At 42.9% G+C, this 23693-nt stretch overlaps 1 protein-coding gene across 1 annotated transcript in view; it reads left to right on the top strand.

The window, feature by feature from the left end:
- The first annotated feature begins 2638 nt into the window (after positions 1 to 2638).
- The window catches only part of tafa4b (TAFA chemokine like family member 4b), a 144954-nt gene continuing 123899 nt past the window's right edge, over positions 2639 to 23693 (top strand). The window contains exon 1 of the mRNA XM_067998281.1: positions 2639 to 2753. Within this exon, the coding sequence (XP_067854382.1) occupies positions 2639 to 2753 (115 nt within the window). The remainder of the gene's footprint in view (positions 2754 to 23693) is intronic.

The raw sequence follows: 23693 nt of genomic DNA, 5'->3' as shown, positions 1-23693 counted from the left end.
ATCTGTGCTGTAAACATCTATGGTTGTAGGATATAGAGAGGAAGAGTGTGTAGGATTGTGTACTTCCATCTGAGAAAGAACAAAAGAGAAACGTTCAGAGATGTAATGACAATATGTAGAAAGCAAAGAGGAAGAAAGACGGGAAACAGTTGAATTCACTTGTGTGCAAATCTGGTAAAGGTAGATTTTACCGAATAGGAGCAGGAGTAGGCCACATGGCCCCTCGAGCTTGCTCTGTCATTCTGAGAAACCCTACGTGGTCAGTTGTTAGTAAAATATTAAAATGCCTACGAATCAGATCATGGCTGATCTCCTACCTCAACTCCACTTTCCTGCCCTATCCCCATATCCCTTGATTTCTTTAGTGTCCAAAAATCTATCGATCTCAGTCTTGAATATACTCAACAGCTGAGCATCCAAAACCCTCTGGAGTAGAGAATTCCAAAGATTCACAACGCTCTGAGTGAAGAAATTTTTCCTCATCTCGGTCCTGAACGTCCGGCCCCTTACCTTGAGACTATGACCCCTAGTTCTGGACTCTCCAGCCAGGGAAAACAGCCTCTGAGCATCTATCCTGTCAAGCCCTCAATGAGATCACCTCTCATTCTTCTAAACTCCGGAGAACATAGGCCCATTCTACTCAATCTCTCCTCATAGGATAACCCTCTCATTCCAGGAATCAATCTAATGAACGCATGTCAGCCTAGCTTCCTGGATGGTTCAGGTGGTAGTTGCACTGTTTAGTGTCATGGTGACTCTTACAGATTAGGGAGATTCCCGATTCGATCCCCAGTCTGTGCAGAGTTTGCTGATCTTAGCCAGGTTAGAAGTTGGGGCACTGTATCTGGCTTCAGTGCCCCTGGCTTAGGAAGAAACAAAAATAAGCCAGGGTTCTGACTCCTGTTTTCTAGCCCATGTATATGTGAATGTCAGGCGACGGCATTACCAGATTGACTGTGATGCCCTCACGGTCAAATAGCATGCCAAGACTCACTGTCCAGGTTCATACATGGAGAATGGCCACTTGAGATGCCAGAGGATGGGACATTATTGGTGGAACTGTTCTCCAGCATGGGTCAGCACCTTCAGGAGAGCAGAAAAATAGGGAGAAAAATATAGGAGAAAAAGGTCAGCCAGACAACAGCCTTTGTTTTGCTGGATGTTGGGAACTGGCTAAAGCTCTAAATTAGACCAGCAAAGACAATTAACAGTCAACCCTGAGAAAACAGCTGTCTCCTCTGTGCAAGCCTGACCGTCATAGATCAACTCTGATAGGATTGTGTCAGGAGGTGTCGAGGGAGCCCAGCGATGATCGCGTAGCCTCGGAGGTGTGAGCTGGCACAGTCTGCTGCACATGTTTGAGATAGCACAGTCCGGGACAATCTGAGACTGATTGGAAAGAAACTCAATTGATGATATCGGTGACACTTCATAGTCGACAAAGAAGAAGCTGAAGGGAAATGAAGAGAGAGAGGGGAGTTGGGCAGCACTTCATAAGGATGTGGAGCTACAGCTGCAGAGATTTAGACAGTGTGTTAGCCTGGTGTTCTGTGACTATTTGCCACTGGATGCAGCTGTACTGAAATTTTTGCTGCCAAATCCATGATATCCTCTTTTGCATCCTCATTGTGAGCTCATCCATCAGTTGTTACAATACTAACGAGTTGAATTGTCTCAATTACACATAGAAATCTGCAAAATAAAGGCCCTTTTTCTGCATCTGAAGAGGTATTCATGTGTTTGAATAGAGTTACTACTGCTTTTCATTAATAGTATTGTATATTTATTCAATATGCTGTGGTTGGAAAATGGTAGTAATTCTATTGATCCCCACTGCCCACATTAACACTACCAGTTATTGAATCTTTCACTCACACCCAGTGCCCAACAAGGCCCCAATGCAATCTCCCTGCTCAACCTAAGCTGCTCCTCTGCCAAGGAATGACCCTACCCATGTTAATCCTTAATATGTGGTTCCAGCAAAGTGTATGGAACTAAGTAAAACTGTCCATGTATGCATTTGCAGGTACCATGTAATCTGTAATGTGTCATCACCCAAGAAAATTTCTGAGCTTTCAGAATTCAATAAAAAATGGGCAAACTATTTTATATCATCATCCCACATGACGATTTATCTATTTCCTTTACTTTTTAAGTTCTTTCACAGTTATATTCTTCTCCTCTCCCTATTGATGCCCTCCACCATGCTGCAGGCGAGAGGGTGGGTGAGCCCCCAGGCCTTTGCCAATGCCCTTCTGTGCCCAAACCCATCACTGTGCCTGAATAGCTTGGTATGAATTTCTCCTTCCTTCCTGGTGAGAAACGGGTGAGCAGAAGTCAGGTGATTTCTTTGATGGCATGGTTCAGGAGGTGGGGTGGGGAACTTGTCACGCGATGAATGGTGGACCTGAACCTAGATCTTCCAGCACAGGTGGCACAGCACACATGACAAGCTGACATAAATCTTGGGTCACTGGCTCGCATTTCCTGACTCTTTTTCAAGAGAAACGAGCGTTAGTGGGAGAAAATGTATCTGAGGGGCCTGGGTGTCCACGTTGAGATTTCAAACACTGCTTCTCAGTTTCCACGGAGCTGCAACTTGTTTTTTTCTGCTTGTGTTTTTTATTTCTCTATTAGGATGAGATTCTGTGCGAGATCAATGCTCCTCACTCACTGGCTGTTGCTGGTCTCAGCTTTAATGCTTTGCTGTAAGTCGCTGTCCGCCTCCAGTCACCACCCCCGGGGACACTCAGGTAAGCAGTTCCCCAGCAACTCTCACCGGATACACAGACTAAGCTTCATTTAAATCCTTATTATAACCCATCAGACGACTGAGAATGCTCTTATTCTTCATTAAATGTCATGTGTACTTGATAGCATTGCAGTTTGTATCTTCTGAATGAAAGCAATCAATCTATTTCCCCTAGTTATATTGATTTATAATTTCTACACTTGTAACTTGATGCCTCTGTGGTGTATAAAAAATTGCTTTTTTATTGAGAAACCTAGATGAAGCACCAAGGCCTGTAGAAATGGGATTGCCAAAGCTGAAAGGAGTTGAAGAGAAGAGGAGATTAATCATGTAGTAATTAGATGACATCAAGCTTGGGTTTTAAAGCAGTATAGATGATACGGGGAAGGGAGATAGGGAATTCGACAGTTTTGAAGTCCTAAGAAAGAAGGAATTAAAAGAGGAGATCGTTGCTGGGGTTTTCACTTTCTGCGTTCACCAGCCAGCAACTTTCATTTTAAAATCGCAGGCTGGTGAATGGAGAAGCAGAAAACCTCAACCCACATGTCGAATCCTGGTTTCGATACAGTGAGGATCTTATAAACAGGCAGTACGAAAGTAAAGAAGTTATGATAAATTTATAAAATAATATTGGTTAGGTCACATTTAGAGATCTGTGTGCAGTTTTGAGCACCCCATCATCAAAAGAACATTAAAGCCACAGTGTATTATGTAGATAAAGCAAGTGATTAGGAAGGCAAATGGAATGTTGTCATTTATTGCAAGGGGAATGGAATATAAAAGTAGAGATGTTTTGCTACAGTTGTGCAGGGCATGGGTGAGATCACATCTAGAATACTTTGTGCAGTTTTGGTCTCCTTATTTAAGAAAGGACATAATTGCTTTGGAGGCGGTTTAGAGAAAGTTCACTCAACTGATTCCTGGGATGAGGGGGTGATCTTATGAGGAAAGGTTGGACAAATTGGGCCTGTATAAACTGGAGTTTAGAAGAATGAGAGGTGATCTTACTGAAACATAGGGTCTTGAGGGTCTAGAAGGGGTAGATGCTGAGGGGATGTTTCACCTTGTGGCAGAGACTAGAACTAGGGGCCACAGTTTAAAAATAAAGGGTCTCCCATTTAAGACGGAGATGAGGAGAAATGTTTTCTCTCAGAGGGTCGTGAGTCTGTGGAACTCCCTTCCCCAGAGAGCGGTGGAGGCAGGGTCATTGAATATTTTTAAGGCTGAGTTAGATAGATTCCAGATTAACAAGGGAGTCAAAGGTTTTAATAGGTAGACTGGAAAGTAGGGTTGAGGTCACAATCAGATCAGCCATGATCTTATCAAATGGCAGAGCAGGCTCGAGGGGCCGAATAGCCTACTCCTGCTCTTAATTCGTATGTTCGTATATCCGTATGGCACAGATTGACCTGGACGATGTCAGGGATGGGAAACTATAGTAACGAGGAGAGATTTGAGATACTGGGACTATTTGCACTGGAGGGGGATGGCTATGAGGAGATTTAATAGAAGATTTTAAAATTATGAAGGGTTTTGGTAGAGTGAATAGAGAAAGACTATTTCATTTGGTTGGGGTGTCCGTGGAGAAGTCTACAATTTAAAACTATCACAGAGAGTGAAGAGAGTGGTTAGGAGAGGTCTCTTTTTGTAGAGGGGTGTTGGAACATGGAATAGTTGAGGCAGACACCTTTGCATATTTTAAAGGAAAAGTGGATAAATATTTGATGCAGAGAAAGGTACAGAACTATGGGGGGAGAGCAGGCTAGTGGGATTAGCTTGGGATTGCTCTAGCAAAGAGTCAGCACAGACACAATGGGCTGAATGGCCTTCTTCTATGCTGTAAACATCTATGGTTGTAGGATGTAGGGAGGAAGAGTGTGTAGGATTGTGTACTTCCATCTGAGAAAGAACAAAAGAGAAACGTTCAGAGGAGTAATGACAATATGTAGAAAGCAAAGAGAAAGAAAGGAGGGAAATAGTTAAATCCACTTGTGTGCAAATCTGGTAAAGGTAGATTTTACTGAATTCCAATTTGTTGTTGACTGGTTGACATCAGTCTCGTCATTCCTGTTAGATAGAATTCAAATTATTCGCAACTTTTTTCTCCCTCTGGATCTAATGCATATAATGAGAATGCATTGTTCTATATTATGTTATTATTGTCTATCAGTAGACTGTGATAAAAAGCTTGCATCTACTGTTGCTATGACCTTGCCCTTCTGGTACCAAGGCCATACAGTAACAAGTAGTATATCCAATGTGGTGAATGAAACACTTCAGGACTAATGCAGGATTTGAAGAAGTTGGAAGTCTGGCAATGAGCGTTCTTTCATTCTTTTGTTAAAGCTGTTAAATATGAAGTGTAATGAGTTATGATGTGAATAATGCTACCAGAACTCTAAATAAAGAAGTAAATGTGAACGAGCTTGGTACAAACTCGGAGCTATAGTGACTCTCAGGGATGCACCCAGGTTTATGGAGTGACTCCTGCACGCTGTACATCGACTTGTACAGTGCACATTTGTGCAGTCAAATCCCATGTCAATGAGCAGGCCTGTGAGAGAAGCCACCAGCAAGGCAAACTTAATTGAATGAATATACAGTGATATGTTCTCTCCATTGGTATGGGTCTGATTGTGCATATGTAGGAACCACCATCACCCACTGGTCTAGGAAACATGCGGAAGTCAGTAGTTCATTTCCAACCTGGAAGGATCTTGGGTTGCAGTGATGGGCTTAGCTGGTACTGGGTCTTCACTGGTGTTGGGAAGGGATGTGGAGAATCTAACTGGTCGTTCAACTGGCTGATCTGGAGTTGGGGTCGTTGGCGCCTGAGGTTGTGCAGGTATCGGGGGCTGAGATTGTGCAGGTATTGGGGGCTGAGGCTTTGCAGGTATCGGGGGCTGATATTGTGCAGGTATCGGGGGCTGACGTTGTGCAGGTATCGGGGGCTGAGGTTGTGCAGGTATCAGGGGCTGAGGTTGTGCAGGTATCGGGGGCTGAAGTTGTGCAGGTATCGGGGGCTGACGTTGTGCAGGTATCGGGGGCTGAGGTTGTGCAGGTATCGGGGGCTGAAATGGTGCAGGTATCGGGGGCTGAGGTTGTGCAGGTATCGGGGGCTGATATTGTGCAGGTATTGGGGGCTGAGGCTTTGCAGGTATCGGGGGCTGATATTGTGCAGGTATCGGGGGCTGACGTTGTGCAGGTATCGGGGGCTGAGGTTGTGCAGGTATCAGGGCTGAGGTTGTGCAGGTATCGGGGGCTGACGTTGCGCAGGTATCGGGGGCTGAGGTTGTGCAGGTATCAGGGGCTGAGGTTGTGCAGGTATCGGGGGCTGAGGTTGTGCAGGTATCAGGGGCTGAGGTTGTGCTGGTATCGGGGGCTGAGGTTGTGCAGGTATCGGGGGCTGATATTGTGCAGGTATCGGGGGCTGAGATTGTGCAGGTATCGGGGGCTGAGGTTGTGCAGATATTGGGGGCTGATGTTGTGCAGGTATCGGGGGCTGAGGTTGTGCTGGTATCGGGGCTGAGGTTGTGCAGGTATCGGGGGCTGAGGTTGTGCAGGTATCGGGGGCTGAGGTTGTGCAGGTATCGGGGGCTGAAGTTGTGCAGGTATCGGGGGCTGAGATTGTGCAGGTATCGGGGGCTGAGATTGTGCAGGTATCGGGGACTGATGTTGTGCAGGTATCGGGGGCTGAGGTTGTGCTGGTATCGGGGCTGAGGTTGTGCAGGTATCGGGGGCTGAGGTTGTGCTGGTATCGGGGCTGAGGTTGTGCAGGTATCGGGGGCTGAGGTTGTGCAGGTATCGGGGGCTGAGGTTGTGCAGGTATCGGGGGCTGAGGTTGTGCTGGTATCGGGGCTGAGGTTGTGCAGGTATCGGGGGCTGAGGTTGTGCAGGTATCGGGGGCTGAAGTTGTGCAGGTATCGGGGGCTGATGTTGTGCAGGTATCGGGGGCTGAGATTGTGCAGGTATCGGGGGCTGATGTTGTGCAGGTATCGGGGGCTGAGGTTGTGCAGGTATCGAGGGCTGAGATTGTGCAGGTATCGGGGGCTATGGCTCTGTTATTGGCATGGGGATTGGTGAGGTCAGTGCAGAACTAGCTGAGTCTCGATAACTGCAGGGCAGCGGTGAATCCTTCATGTACAGGGATTTGCGGGGCTGAGACTACACTAATTCCTTTCTTGAATAATTTTTTGACCTGTTACATTGTATATTGATGGAGAGGTGCTTAATGTCCTCAGTGCCCTTGCATATAAGACTATTAGTTGTCTTTTTATTAAGACATCGAGAATGACAATGGGCTCGATTTTCGCACCCCCAATCGGGTGCGTTCGTCGGGGGGTGGTGGGCTGCAAAAATCGGGGATTCCCGGGGCGGGTCTGGAGCCCGGCTCCAACCTGCCCACTTCCGGAGGTTCCCCAGTGACGCGCTGACATGCGCGCGCAGCCCCCGCATGTGGAACTCCCACCGGCAATTAAAGCCGGCAGGGTGCCACTTAAAGTATTTATTTAGGTATTTCAGGTCGTTCAGTGGCCTGATTAACATGATATTTTCGGAGGGGTGGGATTTTGCAAACAACTGGGACTGTTTCCCGTACTGGGGGAAACACTCCCAGTTCAAATGGACGTGTTGCAGCCATCAGCCTGTGGCAGCTGCAAAGGTCCATTTGACAGGTGGGGTGGGGGGGACCCTCACTCATTGCAGGAGGCCACTCTGTCACTTTGGACAAAGTTTGGCCTCCATCACCCTCCTCCTAACAATAAAATTCACCAACTTGCAAACTTACCCCGGTGTCTAGACACATGTACCTACCTTGCGGACCCCCTCAAATGTACATCTTCCGGATGGGGGCCGCCGTAGCTGCAGTCATGACCTCCTCGGAGGACGAACAGCATCACCAGCCTCGCCGGCCACGTCGTCCACCTCTGACACGTGGAGCCCCACAACACAGTGCTGTGACACATCCACCTGCACAGCAAGAGGGAGGGCAATGGCAGAGAGAGATGCGTCGCAGAGGGCACTACCCTCGCCACAGGGTCTACAGACCGAGGCTCAGCTTCCTGGACCTCTCTGAGCAGCAGTGCACACGGAGGCTCAGAGTCACTCGACATGTAGTAGTGGATGTCTGCAGCCTCCTTCATGCCGAGCTGCTCCCGGCTGGCCCGAGCACCATCTTCTTACCTGCCGCTGTCAAAGTCACCACTTCCCTCAACAACTTCTCCTCCGCATCTTTCCAGGGTGCCACCGGGGACATCACCGACGTCTCTCAGTCGTCTGCACAAAAGAGCCCTGCAAATACACCTACACCCACTCTGCATGACACAATGGGTGGCATCATTTGTGGGTCTTCATAGTAATCCTCAGGAAAGGGCATTATTGCACAAACCAGACAAGATTTGCAAAGACTTGGCAGTAGTGGTGATAATATAATATCTTATGTGAGTTGATCAGAAATTAAATATAGGTAAAAACCATGACAAACCCTCAAACACCCTTGTGCATCCCCTTCATGCTCACGACACGTTTGCCTTACGCTTCCTACTGCACATATGTGATGCATGCCCTGTGGCTGCAGGACAGGTAGTGGCAGGTTGAGTGAGGCTGGCCGTGAAAGAGATGCATGAGAGGGTGAGTATGAGATAGAGCCATGAGATTGTATGAGGATTGGGTTGAATGTCAGTGGTGGGATGAGTACTGGCGAGGTGAGTAAGTGCAGGTAAGATGAGGATGAGATTTGAGTGGGTGTGAGGAGTGATGTGATAGAGTAGTGTTGGCAGTGCAGAAGGAGATGTGGGTGGGGGCGGTGATGTGGCAGACGGAGTGTAGGGGAATGAGTAAGTGTACTCACTTCGGCTGACCTACTTAGGTCATTGAAGCGCCTCCTGCACTGTATGCAGGTGCGCGATATGTTGGTGGTGCAGGTGACCTCCTCTGCCACCTCGAGCCAGGCCTTCTTGGTGGCAGAGGCAGGCTGCTTCCTCCCGCCCGCCGGGGGGAAGATCTCTGTCCTCCCCCTCCTCCTCACCCCATCCAATAAGACCTGGAGTGAGGCATCATTAAACCTGGGAGCAGCCTTCCCCCTGGGCTGCTCCATGCTGTAATTTTGCCTATTTTCTGCAGCATCAGTCAGTTGAGGACTGCCCCTTTAAATAGGGCTCCTCCAGCTGACAGCGTATGCTGCGCATGCGCAGTCCGCCCGCTGCGCAGCTTACCAGCGGGAAACCTGGAAGCACAGGTAAGTGGCTGCAATTAGCCTGCGATTCCATGCGGAGCACCCCTATTTCACTGGGCGCGTTACCCATGCGCCCAGTCGACCCCCCGCTGCGAACCCGCTGCCCTCCTGATATCGGGCCCAATGTGTCTGTGTGTTTTGAAAGATGATGAAGTCCTTCAGTACACGTTGAGTTAAACATCTGATTGCCTGATTGGTTATCTTACTGGCTGGTCATTTGATTGATTGAATTAATTGAACAAACAAAATCTATGGACTAACCTAGTCATTTATTGACAATTGAATTGTGAATGATCTGCTGGGGGCAGATTATTGAAAAGTAAGTCAGAATTTCTTATGTTTAAAGAAAAGACTGGTTCAGGATCTCAGCTGTGGCCTAAGATTCAGGTTTGCTGCAATTATTATGAACAATATATTTTTGAATAGCCTTAACAGTTGTACCAGAAAAACTTTTACTTGAAGGTCATGCCATTGAATTACTACAAAAATATTTTTAAAAATTGTACCAAACTCTTTATTTCCATCTTTTATATATCACTGTTTTGGTTGGCTGTTCTGATGACAATACCCCTTTGACAATGAGCATCATACCATTTTTGAGCAAATGTACTGAGCTGGCCTTCTGATAGGTTTTCCAATACCACAGATTGTCCCTGGCTGGTGGATGGTCTGGAGACCTATTCATAGGCCTCTGCCTGTGGCAGTCTGCATTTGGTTGCTAGGAGATACATGAATGTGGCCTTGGGTGATTCCTCCTTCAGTTCCCCCCCTCCTTTCTGTCAGTTTGGTAGAGTGTTAGGACTCTTGCTTCTGAGCAACAAGGTTGTGACTTCAAGTATCACTTCAAAGTTTGAGTATATAAATCAGTATACTTCAGTACAGTATTGAGGGAGTGCATCATTGTTGTAGGTGCTGTCTTTTGAATGAGATAATAAACTAAAATCTCGACTGCCTGTTCAAGTGGATGTAAAAGTGGCACTATTCTAAAAAGAGCAGGAATTTCTCCTGGTGACCTGGCCAACATTCATCCCTCAACCAACACCATCAAGACTGCTCATTTATTTTATTTGCTGTTTGTGGGGCCTTGCTGTGTGTAATTTGGTTACTATGTTTGCCTACATAACAATAGTAGCTGCACTTCAAAAGTAAATTATTGGCTATGAATCATGTCCACATCATAGCACCCATAGCATAGACTGTTAGCAGTCCAAAGTGCTACATAATGTGCCCACTCAGCTGCTGGTCTTAAAAGCTGAAAATCAGTTTTCAGCAACCATGCCTCATTTGAATTGTGCCCAAAATTTAACCTTAGTTAAAATATTGTTTGACTTTATTCAATTTTGGGGATCTGCAAGTTTATTAATTGAAATATCAGAAATGTCTGGAAATTATTTGTAAACAGTATCCTCTGGCTAATTTCTGAATCATCTGCAGCTGTTTGTGGAGCAATCCAGCCCTTCTTGCTGCTTATGTGCCAATGGGAGGCCTTCAAAGAGGAGTTGGTTTGGGTACAGAGTAGACACATCCCTACGAGGGGGAAAGGAAGGGCATCCAAAGCTAGAGCTCCCTGAATGACTAAAGATAGAGAGATTAAAATGAAACAGAAAAAGGAGACTTATGGCAAAAATAAGTTTCATAATACAGTAGGGAACCAGGCTGAATACAGAAAGTACAGAGGAGATCTAAAAAAGGGAAGAAGAGGGGCAAAGACAGAGTATGAGAACAGATTAGTGTTCATAAAAGGGAACCCAAAAGTCATTTATAAACATATAAATAGTAAAATGGTAGTCAAAGGAAGCGTGGGACCGATTAGGGACAAAAAAGGAGGTGCATGACTGAGGCACTAAATGAATACTTTGCATCAGTCTTCACTAGAGAAGAGGATGCTGCCATTGTAGCAGTAAAGGAGGAGGTAGTAGAGATATTGGATAGGATAAAAATAGATAAAGAGGAGGAACTTAAAAGTTTGGCAGTACTCAAAGTAGAATCTTAGCTCAGAAAATCAGGATGTAGAATCAGTATGGATGGAACTAAGAAATAACAAGGGGCAGAAACCATTGGTGGGAGTAGTTTATAGGCCCCTAAAAGTAATTATAGTGTTGGACAGAGTATAAATCAGGAAATTAGAGGAGCATGTAATAAGATTAATGCAATAGTCATGGGGGGACTTTAATCTTCATGTAGACTGGGCAAACCAAATTGGCAAAATTAGTTTGGAGGATGAGTTCATGGAATGCATTTGAGACAGTTTTCTATAACAATATGTTGAGGAAGCAACTGAGGAACAGGCTATTTTAGATCTAGTATTGTGTAATGAGATAGGGTTAATTAGTAATCTTATAGTTAAGGATCCCCTGGGGCATAGTGATCATAATATGATAGAATTTCATATTGAGTTTGCGAGTGATGTAGCTAAGTCTGAAACTAGGATCTTAAATTTAAACAAAGCCAATTATGTAGGTATGAGGGGCGAGTTGGCTAAGTTAGATTGGGAAATTAGATTAAAAGATATGACAGCAGAAAAGCAACGGTGAACATTTAAAGAAATAATTCATAATTCTTAATGAATAAAAACTCCATGGAAAAGTGATCCAACTGTGGCTAACTAGAGAATTTAAAGATAGTGTTAGATTAAAAGAAGATGCTTATAATGTTGCCAAAAAGAGTATTGGGAGGGTTTTAGAAACCAGCAAAGGATTACCAAGAAATTGATAGAGGGAGAAAATTGAATGAGAGTAAACTAGCAAGAAATATAAAAACAGATTGTAATAGCTTACAAGTATGTAAAAAGGAAGAGATTAGCGAACGTAAACTTGGGTCCGTTAGAGGCAGACTCAGGAGAAATTATAATGGCAGAGATGTTAAACAAATATTTAATATCTGTCTTCACAGTAGAAGATACAAAAAATATATTGGAAATAGTGGGGAACCAAGGGTCTAATGAGAGTGAGGAACTTAAAGTAATTAAGATTAGTAAAGAAAAAGTACTGGAAAAATTAATGGGACTAAAAGCCGACAAATCCCCTGGACCTGATGACCTACATCCAGGGATTTTAAAAGAGGTGGCTGCAGAGATAGTGGATGCATTGATTTTGATCTTCCAGAATTCTCTAGATTGTAGAGCGGTCACTGTGCATTGGAAGGCAGCCAACCCCGCTATTCAAGAAAGGAGGGAGAGAGAAAACAGAACTATAGGCCAGTTAGCCTGACATCAGTAGTAGGGAAAATGCTAGAATTTATTATTAAGGACGTAGTAACAGGGCATTTAGAGAATCATAATATGATCAGGCAGAGTCAACATGGTTTTATGAAAGGGAAATAGTGTTTGACAAATCTATTAGAGTTTTTTGAGGTTGTAACTAGCAGTGTAGATAAAGCGGAACCAGTGGATGTAGTATATTTGGATTTTCAAAAGGTATTCGATAAGGTGCCACACAAGAGGTTGTTACTCAAGATTAGGGCTCATGGGATTGGGGGTAATATATTAGCATGGACAGAAAACAGAAAGTAGGAATAAACAGGTCATTTTCCGGTTGGCAGGTTGTAACTAGTGGGCTGCCGCAAGGATCAGTGCTTGGGCCTCAGCTGTTTATAACATATATCAATGACTTAGAAGGTGGCAGGACAAGTTGAGAAGGCTGTTAAAAGCAAATGGGATCCTGGGCTTTATTAATAGAGACATAGAGTACAAAAACAAGGAAGTTATGCTAAACATTTATAAAACTCTGGTTAGGCCTCAGCTAGAGTATTGTGTTCAACTTTGGGCACCACACTTTAGGAAGGAAGTCAAGGCCCTTGAGAGGGTGCAGAAGAGATTTACTAGAATGGTGCCAGGGATGAGGGACTTCAGTTATGCGGAGAGACTGGAGAAGCTGGGATTGTTCTCCTTAGAACAGAGAAGGTTAAGGGGAGATTTGATAGAGGAGTTCAAAATCATGGACGGTTTTGACAGAGTGAACAAGGAGAAACTGTTTCCAGGGGCAGATGGATCGGTAACCAGAGGACACAGATTTAAGGTGATCGGCAAAAGAGCCAGAGGCAACATGAGGAAACATTTTTTTACGCAGCGAGTTGTAATGATCTGGAATGCACTGCCTGAAAGGGTGGTGGAAGCAGATTCAATAGTAACTTTCAAAAGGGAATTGGATAAATACTTGAAGGGAAATAAATTTACACGGCTATGGGGAAAGAGCAGGGCAATGGGACTAATTGGATAGCTCTTTCAAAGAGCCGGCACAGGCATAATGGTCTGAATGGCCTCCTCCTGTACTGTACCCACTATGATACTATGATGTGATTGTTAGCTAAAATTAAAGCTCGTGGAATTGAAGGCAAGTTATTGACCTGGTTGGGAGATTGATTAGGTGTTGGAAGTCAGAGAGTAGGGATAATGAGTATGTACTCAAATTGGAAGGAAGTGACTAGTGATGTCCCACAAGTTTCTGTGCTGGGGCTTCAACTATTCACTATATTTATTAATTACTTAGATAGCACAATAGAGAGAATATCATAGTATCAGCCCACTGTGCCTCTGCTCTTTCCTCATAGACCTGTAATTTTTTTCCCTTCAAGTATTTATCCAATTCCCTTTTGAAAGTTATTATTGAATCTGCTTCCACGACCCTCAATCAAAACTGTTCACGATTTTGAACACTTCTACCATATCTTCTCTTAACCTTCCCTGCTCTAAGGAGAACAACCTCAGCTTCTCCAGTCTCTCACATAACTGAAGTCCTTGATCTCCGGTACCATTCTAGTGAATCTCTTCTGCACCCTCTGTAAGGCCTTGACATCCTTCCTAAAGTGTGTTGCCCAGAATTGAACGGAAACTCCAGCTGAGGCCTAACCAGTGTTTTATAAAGGTTTAGCATAACTTTCTTGCTTTTGTACTTTATGCCTCTATTAATAAAGCCCAGGATCCCATATACTTTTTTAACAGCCTTCTCAACTTGTCCTGCAACCTTCAAAGATTTGTGTATGTGCACCCCCAGGTCTCTCTGTTCCTGCATCCCCTTTAAAATTGTATCATTTAGTTTATATTGCCTCTCCTCATTCTTCCTATCAAAATATATCACTTCACACTTCTCTGCGTTAACTTTCATCTGTCATGTGTCTGCCCATTTCACCAGTCTGTCCATGTCCTCCTGAAGTCTGTTACTATCCTCTACATTGTTTACTACATTTCTAAGTTTTGTGTTATCTGAAAACTTTGAAATTATTCCCTCTATACCCAAGTCCAGGATATTAATATATATCAAAAACAGTAGTGGTCCTAATTTCTGTCCTAGCCAATTTTGTATCCACGCTACCACTGTCTGTTTAATTCCATGGGCTTTAATTTTGCTTACAATCTATAATGTTGTACTTTATCAAATGCCTTTTGTAAGTCCATATACACAACATCAACCATACTACCCTCATCAACCCTCTCCATTACTTCATCAAAGAACTCAATCAAGTGAGTCAAACACGATTTTCCTTTAACAAATCCGTGCTGACTTTCATTTATTAGCCCATACTTTTCCAAGTGCTAATTAATTTTGTCTCGGATTATTGTCTCTAAAAGTTTCCCCACCACCGATGTTAGGCTGACTGGCCTGTAATTGCTGGGTTTATCTCTCTCCCCTTTTTTGAACAGGAGTGTAACATTTGGAATACTCCAGTCCTCCAGTACTGTTCCCATATCTAAGGAGGATTGGAAGATTGTGGCCAGGGCCTCTGTAATTTCTACCCTTACTTCCCTCAGTACTCTAGGATGCATCCCATCTGGACCGGGTGACTTTTCTACTTTGAGTACTACCAACCATTTAAGTACCCCCTCTTCATCTATTTTTATCCTTCCAATATCGCTACGACCTCCACTTTTATTGTTACATTGGCAGCATCCTCTTCTCTAGTGAAGATTAATGCGAGGTATTCATTTAGTACCTCGGCCATGCCCTCTGCCTCCAGAAGAAGGTTGCAGCTCACTAACCTTATTTACCACACTACATGCATTTATGCACGGGCACACTAAACTCAGTACTCTAGGATGCATCCCATCTGGACCGGGTGATTTTCATATACCCCCTTTCTGATCCCTTTTATTTCTGAACTATTCTTTACTGTAGTGCTGTTTGCCTCTCCCTGTCCTCTGTGCACCTTGTTTCTCCTCTCTAATGTTTCATCCTGGTGCCAATCCCCTTGCCAAATTAGTTTAAACCATCCCCCACAGCACTAGTTAACCTTCCCGTGAGGACATTGGTCCCAGCTCTGTTGAGGTGCAAACCTGTCCATCTTGAACAGATCCCTCCTGCCCCAGAAATGGTCCTAATGCCCCAGGAAATTGAAGCCCTCCCTCCTGCACCATTTCTCCAGCCACAAATTAACCTGTCTCATCCTACTATTCCAATACTCACTAGCACGTGGCACTGGGAGTAGTCCAGAGATTACTACCTTTGAGGTCCTACTTTTTAACTTCATCCCTAGCTCCTGACCTCAACCCTTTTCCTTTCCATGTCATTGGTTCCCATATGGAACACGACTTCTGGCTGTTCCCTTCCCCCCTTGAAATGTTCTGCACCCTCTCAGTGATGTCCTTTACCCTGGCACCAGGGAGGCATCACAACATGCGGGACTCACATCGGAGGTTGCAGAAATGTCCACGTTTGCCGATGACACAAAGATTGGTGGCATAGTAAGTAATGTAGACGGGAGCATAACATTACAAAGAGACATTGATAGATTAAATGAGTGGGCAAAACTATGGCAGATGGATTTCAACGCAGGTAAGTGTGAGATCATCTATTTTGGACCAAAAAAAAATCCAAGTATTTTTTAAATGGTGAAAAGCTAGGAACAATGGAGGGCCAAAGAGATTTAGGGGTCCATATACACAGATCACTAAAATGTAGTAGTCAGGTACAAAAAATAATCAAAAAGGCTAATGGAATGTTAGCCTTTCTCACACAAGGACTAGAATATAAAGGGGAGGAAGTTTTGCTACAGCTATACAAAGCCCTGGTTAAACCACATCTGGAGTACTGAGTACAGTTCTGGGCACTGCACCTTAGGAAGGATATGTTGGCCTCGGAAGGAGTGCAGCACAGGTTCACCAGGGCCCCAAGAGTTAAATTATGAGGAGAGATTACATAAATAGGCTTGTATTCCCTGGAATATAGAAAGTTATGGGGTGATTTGAATGAAATTTTAAGGATTTTGAAAGGATTTGACAGGCTAGATAGAGAGAAACTTTTTCCGCTGGTGGGGGAGTCTAGGACAAGGGGACATAACCTTAAAATCAGAGCCAGGCCATTCAGGAAAAAAGTTAGGAAACACTACTTCATGCAAAGTGTGGTAGAAGTGTGGAAATCTCTCCCACAAAAGCAGTAGATGCTAGCTCAATTAATAATTTTAAATCTGAGATCGATAGATTTTTGCTAGCCAAGGGTATTACGGGATATGTAGCCAAGACGGGTAAATGGAGTTAGGATACAGATCAGCTATGGTCTTGTTGAATGGCGGAGCAGGCTCGAGGGGCTGAATGGCCTGCTCCTGTCTGGGAAATGTTCACATGTCCAAAGCTTCTTTCTCTATTTATGCGTAGCTCTGTCCCGTCTTCGTTAATGAATGTAGATGCAACTGGACCCTGTCCATCAGTTCCCTGCTGGAGAAGTGCTCTGTATGAAGGCGGCTCTGCTGATCTAATGGAATCACTCTCTGGTTCGTAAAACGCGGACATCACCAGGGAACTCTGTTATTCTTTGATGCACGTGGGGTTGTCTTGTCTTTGTTCTCATTAACTAGTAGCTAATACTCGGTTATACACGGTTCAGAGCACTGGGCAGAGGTTGCTGTGAAGAACCCATTGAAATGTGCCTTTTGTAAAAGACTTTCTTAAGAATGTTTTGTAATGAAGGTTTCACTTCTGACTGCCACTTGCAAGGGTTCACAAGCATGTAGTAAAAACAGATCTATAAGATTACTCAGTTAAGATGCGGAAATGTAATAAGCTCCAAGTACATTATTTATTTGTAAGAAAATAGCTCACTCGAAGCAATCAATGCGGAATTGATTCTGGTCATAACTAACTGGTTTGCTCTTGGATGTATGTAAACATATTTTCAACAGTTAAGGGGTTAAGCATCTCTCACAAAAGTGTCCTACGGCTGTCCTTGTTCATTATGCCAGGTAAAATGTTATGCAAAAGTTTAAGAGGCTGCTTAAAATAATCCTGTTCAACTCTTGCTATAGCAATGACCTTTTAAAAATTTTCTAAAAAAATGTCCCTTTTGAATTCACTGTTAACTTCTAAATTTAGGACTGTTCTCAGTGAAAAAGGTGTAAAGTAAATTTGTAATGAATCACACAGACCAGCAGAGGGCACCATAAGATTGCAAATATTTAGCGGCAGCTCCAATGTAATCACATACGCTGGAAACCATTCACGGCTAAAGATACTTCAGAGAAGAACAATGAGGTTTTTAAAGCTTGCTTGAGTATGTCTCATTCCAGAGTCTTTTTCTCTCCATATTTATTCTTTTGCCATTTTTTACAGTTCCAAAAAATTGCACTGTTGGGTACCTGTGAGGGTGGACAGGCGACTTAATCATGGCCTCTGGCTGGGCTTCTCTGGAGCTGTTTGTTAGGGATGCATGACCTGGTCTTGAATTTATTTTCTTCCCTTCGGGAACGTACCCGAACCTCTGTCATTGTTCCCCTGCTGGCTGGAACATGAAGGGAAATTCATCATGTGTGGATATTATATGTACATACCTGCCTGTAGCACCCAATGGTGCAGTATGTAGACATGCCAAAAGGGGTTGTGCTGATCAAATACTCTTGTTACCAGATAATGACTATTTGTGAGGTCTCCACAGAAAAGAAACAGAGGAAAATTAAAATGCACCATTGGGAATTTATGTAAATCTTATCTCCTTCCTCAGCTTTCTTCAAATATCAGAACAATGCCATCTTTACTAGAATTGCTGACATTTTGACATTTATTTTCATGTGAATGGGATTTTATTTCAACAGGGAGCCTTGTTGTCAGGACTACTTTTAAAAAAAAATCAGACAGCTACAGAGAACAATCATTAACTTTAAGATCCTTTTTCCTGTTCTGTTTTATTAGTGAGTTGAAACATTCTGTACTGGTGCTCCTATGTGCTGTGTCATGGTGTGGTGAGACGTGGGTTCATACCTGTGATTGCCCACATGGTGAGTTTCAATCTGGGCTGCACTGTCGGGCAGTGAAGATGAGTCAGCCTGTGTTGCACTTCTCATGGACAGTTAAAGACTGGCACTGGCAGAGACCTGGGAGCAGATCTACTGCCCTCTCTCTGTCGAAGAATGGTATATGGTTCAGGAGGAAGCTAATGAGGGGTTAAAATGAGGGAGCTGAATTAACATCAGCCAAGATGCAGTCATTAATCGAGAATGCTTCAGTGATCTTGTCATTTCAACTGTAATGTGCATTAATTCAGCTCCGTCATACTGTCAGGCTCAGTAACTCTTCCAAGTCAAGTGCCCTGATTATGGCATCAACGTTCATCGTTTGAATAAAAGCTTCCCAAAATAATCAACAGAAACCAACAAGAAGATTTTAAAGCTGGTCACTGTGCTTTGTAATTGTTTGATTTGTAACAGAAATACTGATGATAGCCACTCTTTAATGTTTTGGAATTGTAATTTCATGTAGACCATGAATTAATGCAGTTGAATGGATAATTTTCATTTAAAACTATCTCTAACCCTGAACATCAGCATAACTCTAACAGTTCTAGTCTTGGGTATACAGGGCCAAATTACCAGGCCTAAATGATGACAGGCTTTGAACTCGTGTAAATCATGGCTTATTATATGACTGCAGTTATACTACAGACCAGTCTCTGCCAATTTAAGCCTCAGCAAATTAGACCCCAGTTATAGTGTGTGGGTCATACTGAGTTCAATGACAAAGAAGCACTACATTTTTGTGTTTGGATGGCTACGGAGAGCTTTGGTGGGTAAATAATTGGTAGGAAAGTACGGGCAGAAGTGTGTGCTTTCTCATCACATTACATAAATTGAAACTTAAGTTTGTAAAGTGCATAGGAGGTCCAATGGATCTGCTAGGCACTTTTTAAGATGAGGCTTCGTATCAGTTTGGACCCTGCGTGAACTCAAATTGGTCCAAGATGGGCTTCAAAAGGCAGTGTCACACTTTCTGGCTTCTGTGTGTTTAGGAGTCAGAGATCTTTGAGTTAGATTGCTCCCCAAAACCACATAAAAACCAATGCACTCTAATAGTTTCCAGAGTAACCCGTCTTGAATAAATTGTACCAATACAAATTGGTATAAGCACTCACTCTCTGGACCATATTTCAACACTGATTTTTGCACTAATATATTTTATGTGGGTATCAGCTAGTAGCTTGGCTCTGGTAGAAATGACTGAACACGCTCTCTCGCACAGCTCAAATCGCTTTTAGTTTGGTTTTTTGCACATTTGCGAATTAATCAGCCACCCACCATGTGGTGCTGGATAAGCAGAGGTGTCTTAAAGTGATTGGAGCTTGCACTTGAAATTAATACCACCGACACTGCTTCAGCCAGTGGTGTAAACGGGTTGAATGTTATCTAGGTCCTAACTCTGAGCTGATGCTTGGATCTTGCCATTAAACAGAAACAAGTGTGTACACAAAAAAAATGTGAAAGACATAGAATATACCATATAATTATAAACATAAATCAATTTAATACATTCAATATTTCAAAGCTGAAATAAAGAAGGCTCTATAAGGCTGGATTTAATTCCTGAAGCAATTATTTTGGCAATTATATATATATATAATAAGTAATGGAAGAAATATATATATATTTCTTCCATTTATTTTCTATATACTTTAATTACTAAGTTAAATGGAGTGTGTGTATATATACTTTAATTGCTTTACTTTAATATTAAAGTGTGTATGTGTGTATATATATATATATAATATGTGCCTAGTATGGTACATAAGATGTGCAATTAGCTGAAGTGCTGTCAGTACTGTCCTGAATACCACTATAACATTTTCCCTATGAATGACATTAGTGCTGAATTGCTGAGTTTCATTTCTCTATAGGTCCAGTCACACATTATCAATCTCCACAGTAAATGGCTGAAATTCTCTCCTTTTTTTTTCCACATCAGCAATGTGACCTTTGCAAGAGCACCATATGAGCTCTGTGTTAATGCAGAGAAACTGGCAGTTGCTGTTCATTTCATTCTAAGCGCAGCCGCCTAATGGATATCTCTTCCAAAGCAGCCTGTACCGCCTCTGCTGAAATATTGAGTACAAGGTTACTTTTATGGACACAGGCGTGTAAATTATATTGGTACTTTAGTAAATTATTTAATGTTTAACTGGTATTTTCATGTCATTGATACTGCTTCTAGTTTAGGCATTAATATTCTTAACTCTCTTCATCCTGATGGTAAATGGGTTTTAAGAGAATGCCCCTGAGTTCACCTCTATTTATTTGTTGAAGAGTGATTAGTGTGCCAATTCAAAAGGAGAGAGAAATTGAAAATAAATAATGGAAGAAATATATATTTTTAACTTGCATGCCTGCCTGTGATGGCTCACAACATTTAAAGTGTTTGTGAATTATGGCTTATTTGTTTTTATCCCCATATGCTGTGTCTAGGGGGAAGTACCGACCAATAAATATATTTGTATAATTAAATGTCTTGCGACTAGCACATGTTCGTCATAATCAACCATGTCCATAAACGGGAGCGCATCCGAAACTCTGCTGCCCGTATCCTAATCGCACCAAGTCCCGTTCACCCATCACCCTTGCTCTTGCTGATCTACATTGACTCTCGGTCCAGCAATGCCTGGACTTTAAAATTCTCAACCTCGTGTTCAAATCCCTCCATGGCCTCCCCACTCTGTAACCTCCTCCAGCCCTACAACCTCTGAGAACTCTGCATTTCTCCAACTCTGGACTCTTGTGTATCCCCCACTTCCTTCGACCCTCTATTGGCGGCTGTGCCTTCGGCCGTTGAGGCCCTGAACTCTGAAATTGCCTTCCTAAACCTCTCCACCTCTCTCTCCTCTTTAAGACTTCTTCTTAAAACCTACCTCTGACCAAGCTTTTAGTCACTCATCCTCATATCCCACTCCAGAGACTTGAGCACACAAATCTGGGCTGACACTTCAGTGTAGTACTGAGGGACAGCTGTATTGTCGGAGTTGACGTCTTTTGGATGAGATGTTAAAACAAGACCCCATCTGTCCTCTCAGGTGGACGTACAAGATTCCATGGCACTATTTGGAAGAAGGTCAGGTGAGTTCTCCTCAATCAATATCACTAAGAACAGATTATCTGGTCATTACCTCATCACTGTTTGTGGGATCTTGCTGTGTGCAAATTGGCTGCTGCATCAGTGACCACACTTCAAAAGTACTTAATTGGCTGTAAAGTGCTTTGGGATGCCCTGAGGTCATGAAAGGCACTATGTAAATACAAGTCTTTTTTTAGTTCGCTGTCAGTCATTGTCTGATTATGTTCATGTGAAGTACCTTGGGACATTTTACTGTGTTAAAGGCTCTATATAAATGAAAGTAGTTGTTGTGTCACACTTGCAAAGTGTTTGTCACACTCCAAGTGTCGCCTATGGAATGTGTCTGTAGGAGAAAAGTTGTGATTGGCTCAAACAAGAATTTACAACGAATCAGTATTAACTGAATGATGCTGAGCAATGCTGATTGGCTCAAAAATGAGCATCATTAAACTAATTAATTTAGTTGGTACTGCGATGTTTCAAGTTGCTCGAACAATATTCCCACACAAAGCCTTACCCTTCTCTGAGCCCGGGCCTAGACAATTTATCCTTTCCTGCGACTTCATCATCTGTTTTTTGCCTTAAAATCAGGTCCAATTGCGCAATATGAATGGAATAAATGCGGACTCTGTATTTTATGGTCTGCCTTCATGAAACCCGTGAGCTTCTCACTTTTTACCTGAATACCTTTGGTGCTGAACTTTGTGCTCCCCTTTTGGTAACAGTACCATTAGTGTATAGTGGCTTATCTAAATGGTCACCGTGTGATGTGTATCGGAAGCTTGTTTGGAGGATCATTAGGTGGGTGTGTATTTGAGGGTTATTTAAAGGATCATTAGGTGGGTGTGTATTTGAGGGTTATTTAAAGGATCATTAGGTGGGTGTGTATTTGAGGGTTATTTGGAGGATCATTAGGTGGGTGTGTATTTGAGGGTTATTTAAAGGATCATTAGGTGGGTGTGTGTTTGAGGGTTATTTAGAGGATCATTAGGTGGGTGTGTATTTGAGGGTTATTTAGAAGATCATTAGGTGGGTGTGTATTTGAGGGTTATTTAGAGGATCATTAGGTGGGTGTGTATTTGAGGTTTATTTAAAGGATCATTAGGTGGGTGTGTATTTGAGGGTTATTTAAAGGATCTTTAGGTGGGTGTGTATTTGAGGGTTATTTGGAGGATCATTAGGTGGGTGTGTATTTGAGGGTTATTTAAAGGATCATTAGGTGGGTGTGTATTTGAGGGTTATTTGGAGGATCATTAGGTGGGTGTGTATTTGAGGGTTATTTAGAAGATCATTAGGTGGGTGTGTATTTGAGGGTTATTTAGAGGATCATTAGGTGGGTGTGTATTTGAGGGTTATTTAGAAGATCATTAGGTGGGTGTGTATTTGAGCGTTATTTGGAGGATCATTAGGTGGGTGTGTATTTGAGGGTTATTTAGAGGATCATTAGGTGGGTGTGTGTTTGAGGGTTATTTAGAGGATCATTAGGTGGGTGTGTATTTGAGGGTTATTTAGAGGATCATTAGGTGGGTGTGTATTTGAGGGTTATTTAGAGGATCTTTAGGTGGGTGTGTATTTGAGGGTTATTTAGAGGATCTTTAGGTGGGTGTGTATTTGAGGGTTATTTAGAGGATCATTAGGTGGGTGTGTATTTGAGGGTTATTTAGAGGATCATTAGGTGGGTGTGTATTTGAGGGTTATTTAGAAGATCATTAGGTGGGTGTGTATTTGAGCGTTATTTGGAGGATCATTAGGTGGGTGTGTATTTGAGGGTTATTTAGAGGATCATTAGGTGGGTGTGTGTTTGAGGGTTATTTAGAGGATCATTAGGTGGGTGTGTATTTGAGGGTTATTTAGAGGATCATTAGGTGGGTGTGTATTTGAGGGTTATTTAGAGGATCTTAGGTGGGTGTGTATTTGAGGGTTATTTAGAGGATCTTTAGGTGGGTGTGTATTTGAGGGTTATTTAGAGGATCATTAGGTGGGTGTGTGTTTGAGGGTTATTTAGAGGATCATTAGGTGGGTGTGTATTTGAGGGTTATTTAGAGGATCTTTAGGTGGGTGTGTGTTTGAGGGTTATTTAAGGATCATTAGGTGGGTGTGTATTTGAGGGTTATTTAAAGGACCATTGCGTGATGTGTTCAGGAGGCTTGTTTAGAAAATCACCAAATGAATGTGCTTACTCTTTTATTGTGATCCTGGAGACCACATTGGATGTCCACCATGTTCTCTTTATGTCTTTTGAAAGGAGGAAAACACCTGTGGATCAGTCCAAAGAATATAGGCTAAAACTAATGGATTGTTTTATAAGCAAATAATAGAAAGAAAGAAAGAACTTGCATCTACACAGCGCCTTGTCATAGTCTCAAGATATCGCAAAACACTTACTAGCCAATTACTTTTTAATTGTAGCCATT

This window comes from Heptranchias perlo, chromosome 17 (assembly GCF_035084215.1).
Source record: "Heptranchias perlo isolate sHepPer1 chromosome 17, sHepPer1.hap1, whole genome shotgun sequence".
NCBI lineage: Eukaryota > Metazoa > Chordata > Chondrichthyes > Hexanchiformes > Hexanchidae > Heptranchias > Heptranchias perlo.
This window is presented reverse-complemented; position numbering and strand designations above follow the sequence as displayed.